Source organism: Austrofundulus limnaeus, unplaced genomic scaffold (assembly GCF_001266775.1).
Source record: "Austrofundulus limnaeus strain Quisiro unplaced genomic scaffold, Austrofundulus_limnaeus-1.0 Scaffold238, whole genome shotgun sequence".
NCBI classification, from domain to species: domain Eukaryota; kingdom Metazoa; phylum Chordata; class Actinopteri; order Cyprinodontiformes; family Rivulidae; genus Austrofundulus; species Austrofundulus limnaeus.
In genome coordinates this window covers 848431-855730 of record NW_013952640.1, presented here as the reverse complement: position 1 = coordinate 855730, position 7300 = coordinate 848431, and the positions used below count along the sequence as shown (strand labels likewise).

Below are 7300 nucleotides of genomic sequence, written 5' to 3'. Positions count from 1 at the left end.
AGGAAACAGGCTTGGGCGAGACGAAAAGTTGGAGCATGCCCCAAGGTACCGACACAGGCGCTTCAGCCATTCCTCGCTGTGATTTTCCCTAAGCTGCTTCACCAAACGAGTAGGGCTGTTTCCTAACGTTCTCTTTCTGAGGAATCGAATCACACGGATGTCACATGTGTACCTGTGGTAAATAATTGGAGGTAAAGAAACAAAGTGTAAATGAAATAATAATAATTTAAAGTAAAGTGCAGTTTAACTTATGTACTTACTTCTGAGTCAAGATTGGCCTGAACTCCAACCTGTGGGGCATATCCAGCTGGTCCAGTATGGTCTTGCTGGTGGACACGTAAGTTGTGTTCCTGCACCCATCAGCAGTGCATCTCAGTGTTTCAGTGACAAGCAGGTAATAACTGTCCACATCTAAAACAAGGTGGGCCTTCTTGTGCACCCCAGCACCAGTTAACTGTTTTCCACAAACAGGGCATTTCAACCTTCCATAAACGGTAAGGCATCCACAGTAAAAGCCTGTGTGTAAAAAAACAGTCTGGAGTGGGAGGTTGATGGTACAGGAGTGATGAACCAGCTGATATTAATTTGCACTGACAAGGGGCAGGCTTGCTTTCTAATCACTGAGAGAGTTCAGCTGGTGTATTGGCTTTCCATGCCTTTTTACACCTCCCTTTCTTCATGTGTTCAATACTTTCACCCTGTGCCATTCCACATTATTACAAATAACTTCATTTCTGGACATTTATGGTTTGATTTCTTTGTATGTATGGATCACTTGGGTTGTTACCGATATCTGGTGAAAATTTCATGTCATTAGCACCTCTAGTAATATATTTACTGAGAAAAATGGTGACGTGTTCAATACTTATTTTACCCGCTGTATGTTATTGTGAGTTATGGCCATGATTGCTTTTGGACAAAAGCTATTCCTGATGTGGTTTGTTCTGGTTTTCATTGTCCTTCTTCCTGAAGGTAGGAGCTGCAAGAGACAATGTCCAGGATGTGTTGATCTTGTGTTTGACATGTACATGTCATTACAATTGTACTTCACAAAAATATATTGCACATAAACTTGATAAGTTCACTTAGAATATGTTGTTTATGCCTGTGAGTGATCAGCTGCATGGGCTCTGTTATAGAGTCTCATAGCATTTGGAAGGAAGGACCTTCTGAATTTCTCCTTCCCACATCATGAATGCAGCAGCCTGCCAATGAAGGAGCTGTTCACTGTTGTCAGAGTCCCCTGCATGGGGTGGGGAGATGTTGTTCAACAGGGACGAGAACTTAGCCAACGTTCTCCTGTCACTCTCAACCTCCACATGGTCAAGAGGGCATCGCAGAACAGAGCCAGCCCTCTTGACAAGCCTGTTCAGTCTCCTCCTGTCCCCAGCAGAGATGCTGCTGCCCCAGCAGAGCACACCAAAAAAGATGGCTGATGCCACCACAGAGTCATAAAAAGTCCTTAGGAGTGGCCCCCGCACTCCAAAAGACCTGAGCCTACTCAACAGGTACAGTCTGCTCATCCCTTGTTTGTAGATGGTATTAGTGTCCAGTCCAGTTTATTGTTCAGATGAATCCCAAGATACTTGTAGTCGTCCACAGCCTCAATGTCCATACCGTTGATGGTTAGTGGTCCTAAAGGAGGGTGTTTCCACCTGCAGGAGTCAACCACCAGCTCCTTTGTTTTTCCAGTATTAATGTGGAGGTGGTTCAGTTTGCACCAGTCCACAAAGTCCACAGCCAGTTCTTGGTACTCCCTGTTGTCACCATCAGTGATGAGGCTGACTATTACAGAGTCATCCAGGAACATTTGTAGGAAGCAGTTGGTGGCGTTTTATGAAAAGTCCGAAGTGTAGATGGGGAAGAGGAATGGTGCCAGGGCCGTTCCTTGTGGGGCCCCTGTGCTGCAGATGATCCTGTCCGACACACAGCCCTGAGAGTGAATACTAAGCTATGTACATCTGATATGTTTTGCTGGAGTGTGACATGATTTGAGTCATACAGGTGTGATGGATTGCATAGCTACAAACCAATAGGATGTCAGGATGGTATTGATTTTTACTTCACATACGACCACAATCAAATTCACTCTGAGGCACCACATATCTGGATAGTTCTTTTTTTTTCTGGGAATTAAAACATGTTGAAGTGAAACAGAAATGACCCCCCACCCCCCCGACACACACACAATTTAAAAATGAGTAAAAAGTAAAAATAACTATATGAAAAAGAAGAAAAAATCTTAATTACACCAGAAAAGTATGAATTACCAAAATTTCTGCTGAAGTAAAATAAAGTATTTGTGCTTTATTACTTGACAGCTTTGTTAACCTGTTGCAATAGTTTCAAATTAATAAAAAATAAATTAAATCAATTATTTTTTTCATGTCACAAAACAAAAATTAATAAAATAAAATATATACCTTCAATTGGTTTTGTACGACAGGGCCACACAATGAGATTTTTTAAAAATTATTATTACGAGATTAAAGTAATAATTTTATTCGAACAAATTCATAATATTATGAGAATAAAGTTGTAATATTACAAGATTAAAGTCATAATATTACGAGATTAAAGTCATAATTTTACGAGAATAAAGTCATAATATTATGAGATTAAAGTGGTAGAGAAAAAAATAATAATCTTATGACGTGTCCATTTTCCATCCCTCATTTCCTCCTTATTTTCCCCACTTCTTCTGTGAGCCATGTGTCTGTGTTTATAAAGTAGTCCGTGGTGACTTGGGTTACTGTTAAATTAATATGTTTTCATCCAAATTAGCTATGACTAAATCTGTTAATGCGTCCATTAATTACATTACGGCTTCAGTTTATAGACATTCGCACAATTTCTGGTAATTTGATGCTAATATGCTAAAAGATTAACTATTTTAAGCAATACTAACAACTTGACAAGTTGCTCAACATTCCTCATTTTAATGCAGTGGTAACTGCACGCTTTTTTGTGTAAAGGCTAGAATATTATGACTTTTTTTCTCATAGTGTTATGATTTTAAACTCATAATATTATGACTTTAATCTCATAATATTATGACTTTAATCTCGTTGTACTACAACTTTATTCTCATAATATTATGTCTTTATTTTTATACGACTTTAATGTTTTAATACTATGATTTTATTCTCGTAATTTAATTATTTTTTAAATCTCGTTGTGTGGCCCTAATACTTTGTCATAGTTTTGTGCTTGTACTACAATTACTTCTACATCTGGCTGTGTGCATGCTTATGCTTACCTTTTTTATAACCTGATATAGAAATCTTAAAAATACAAAACAGCAATGGACAAAGGGCAAAGTATTTTTTGTTTGTTTATTTCAATCACAAATTGTAATATGAATACAAAACAACAAGTCATACAATAAAAAATAAAAAACATTAAAAAACGAGGCGTATAAAATCAAAATGTAAAAAAAAAACTTAATTAAATAAAGTCATGAATGAAAAGGAGCAGAAAGTTCAAACTCGTCATATCTGCCTGTACTTGCAAAATAAAATCAACCATCAACTCAAAAGTTCACCATTAGCGTACGGAGAAAATAACACACAAGATTACAACAAAACATTACTTTAGACAATCTTATAACACTTCATCATAATAATTTTCAAATTTTCAGTACAAAAAAAATATTTTGACTGTTTAATCTCACTATTGAGACTTTTGCACAAGCTAACACCCTTAATTGCAAATTAAATCTTGACTTTAACACAGTTCTGAATCTATGTTTTTCAAAAGTCTCAACACATTTTAAATTATATGTAATTTCCCTTTTGATAAATCTGTTTTTGATATTGTTAGGCAACATATTTTTACGGGCTTTCTTTGTAGCCTACATGATTTTAAGATATTGTACTCAATGCAATCATTAACCTTCAGTTGGTTCAACTCTATAAATGTTGGGTTTGTATGATCTGATCTCTGAATCCAGCTCCACTAATAACTCTAACAGCTCTTTTCTGTAAGAGGAAGATAGAAATTATGTTTTACAGGCATTGCCCCATACCTCCACACAACGTCATTTATGGTACAAATTAGTGAATTATATAGAATATACAAAGCCGTTTTATTTAAAAGTGACAGCGGGATTAAAAATAAATCTATCAAAAAATTAATTATAAAATCTTAAATAAAGAGCACACATTATCTGGCTTTTTTTTAGGTTTAGGATTTGTGTTCACACAGCTGGCACGAATTTCACGCAGGCATGACGTGTGTTGACGCATGAGAAAAGATGGCGTCCGTCTCAGAAATGTACGATGTGGGATGGGAAGGTAAGACGATAGGCTTTATTTTTGTGATAATGTCAGGTTTCATATTCTTTTCAGGTCTTCCTAGACTTTTCGGGCAGGAATGCAGCGTACAGTCCCCGCTGTCATCAAATTATGACCGAAGAAGTCAGCTTTTGAAGCAGTTAGCCAACGCTAGTTAGCTAGTTGTGCTAACCTGTCAAGATACCGCGGCTGGTGTTGTGCGAATTTCAGTTCCCCTGTGAAAATCTGTTCCCCACTAGTGGTTAACCTTAGAGAGAAACACTGGTCCAGGCAAAACGTCAGACCAATCCTATGAGGGAGGCGCTTCCAACACAGGGGAAACAGATTTTCCCAGGGGAACTGAATTTCGTACAACACCGGCTCCAGATTACTTTTTTCGAATACAACGTAGCTGATAGAGTGATGTTAAATGCAGCAGTGTGGTTTTACAGCATAAGCCTATGTTTTCTGATTAGGGACAAGGTGATCCTTAAAATGAGTTCGGCTAACTAAATATTTAGCTAATTCTGCTACATGTTGTAGCAGAAAGATACTAAACGCTGCTTGATACGTATTATGTGCACTGCATGAAAGTGGACTGACTGTATTTACGCTCAATAACAACCGATGTGAAGCTGAATCATACATACAGTTTGGTCCATATCTATTTGGACAGAGACAACATTTTCCTAATTTTGGTTCTGTACATTACCACAATAGATTTTAAAGAAAACATTTTGTGTATAGGGTTGGGTAATATTTACAAACAAACCAAACATAAATAAATAAATAACAATCACTATTAATTGTGGTATTTAGCCTATGAAGATTAATCCCCTGGAGTCCCTGGACCCCTGCATGTCCTTGCTCTCCATAAAAATCTGTTGAAAAATTGTGTAAAAAGGACAGACTTTCAGGCTAAACAAATTGTGTTTATAGACCAAGTAAAACTGGAGTTTTGATATGATTATAATTTTTTTAAATGTTTGAATTGGAAATATATATATTTTAAAATAATGTAGACTAACATTAAAAATTGTTTAAATTCATTTAAAATGGCTGCTTATGCTGTTTTATAACACTACAATATTAATGTAAAGATCTCAAACTACAAACCAACTTAAATTATGCATTAATTGAGGTTTAATTTGTCTCAGTATATAGTGAGGTCAACGGGAAGTGAATATAATCAACAGCTTTATTCAGACATACGGTTTTTTGTTTTAATCAAATTTTATCTAGATTTATTCAGCACATCAACTATGTAGGGCTGCAACTAATGACTATTTTGATAGTTGACTAACCTGTGATTATTTTTCCAATTAGTCGATTGGATGTTGTGACAAAAATAATCGCTGACTAATCTAAGCTTCCTGTGGACACACCTCCTGTTCCAGCTGTGGTGCACATCTCACCTCACCTGGGGCCTCATGTACAGAGCCTTGCATGGATTTCTTACTGAAACGTGGCGTATGGTAAAATCCAGAAAACGGCGTATGCACAAAAAAATCCAGATGTTTCAAACCATGCGTACGCCTGAATCCACGCATATTTCTTTTGTACATCACAATTAAAGTGGAACTGAGTGCACGTGAGACACCTTCTCTGACACGCCTTCATTAACAAATGTTAAACAGATGCAAATTACTTCCTGCATGTGTGAAGGACATTTTTGTTTGATCCCTGCGCGATCAGAAATGATTTCTAAAGTCAGGAAAATAATGAATTTAATATAATGTGAGTGAGAAAAAAATACTAAGTAAGTATAGGAATAAAATGTGTTTATTACGCAAAGAACGAGTGATTGTGTGTCGGTGTGTGTGTGTGCGCTTCTGTGTTGTGCAACGGATCCATCCGTTCTGAGTCTGAAAATATTAACTTTGCGCACAAGTTTATTACGATAATTACTGTAAACGCAGAGGAACTTAAATGTTGGTAGAACATAGATCTTTGTTTATTTCATAGCTGATATTAAGAAACGAATCTCTGCGTCTCAGTGGGGAGTTCACATGACATGACATGATGTTGGAGAGTCCCCACAAAGGCTGCACGCGCCGCAGCTTTTGCGCGCAGTCTGTTCTTCTGTCAAGATTTCGCTCTCCTACTCAGGCTTTTAGCCAGAGGGGCATTGGGGCATCTTTTCAATGCCCTGGATCGATTTACGGTGCCCTGTGGCTGTGTGACGACACCCTGGCCTGCTTTATGGCACCTCGTGGACTCACGCCTATATAAGACGCGAGGCTGCGGTGGGACGCAATTCCTTCTTTTTTTTCAAAATATTTCGACGCAGCGCGAGATCGAAGTAGGAGGATAAGTGATTTTATCATAACGATAACTAGAAGAAAGACCTAGAAATGCAAGAAAATAATTTTTCACCGAAGAAAACATGAAGAGAACGAGGCGACATGTGCAGCAGAAGCCGGACATTTCCTGGTTCTCTAAAACAAAGGTAGGCTACTAGTTTACTGTTTATAGTGGTATTTTTAATTATTTTAACAGGAATGTAAAATCTGTAGCATTTCTAAAGTCACTGTAACTTTTAGAAGTAGGTACACGCAATCATTGGTAAAAACAAAACAAAACGGTAAACAGTGGATCTCAGTCAGTTCTGTATTGATTCAAAACACACCACCTTCTTATTACACAATAGTTTGTTTAGAAAAACAACAAATGTCTGTACGTAATTCTCTGCATTTTTCTGGCCTTATTAAGAAAAAGTTTTACCCAAAATCACTGTATCTTGTAAACAGCTGAGTGGAATTTTTAAGCGCGTTCTTTTCACACCCAAACAAAGCATTTGAGTGGGGGAGGGGAGATAAACAACAGAGAATTCTACATTTGGAGTGCCAGTACCAACTATGGTTATTAATTTAGGGGAGATAGGTTGTTTATATAAAGCAGAATGTTACATATTCACTTATTTTTGTTTTCCTTTAAAGCCAAATGCTGGGGACAAGGCCAGATGAGGATGGTGACAAGTGGCACTATTACAGTCCAGCAGAGCTGCTGCCAAAGCTGTTTGGACC

General features: G+C 37.4%; 1 protein-coding gene across 1 annotated transcript in view; it reads left to right on the top strand.

Annotated features, from left to right (window-relative positions):
- Positions 1 to 4210: 4210 nt before the first annotated feature.
- Positions 4211 to 7300, top strand: part of emc2 (ER membrane protein complex subunit 2) — a gene marked incomplete in the record, with an annotated part of 47778 nt that continues 44688 nt past the window's right edge. The window contains 1 exon segment of the mRNA XM_014020054.1: positions 4211 to 4295. Within this exon segment, the coding sequence (XP_013875508.1) occupies positions 4256 to 4295 (40 nt within the window).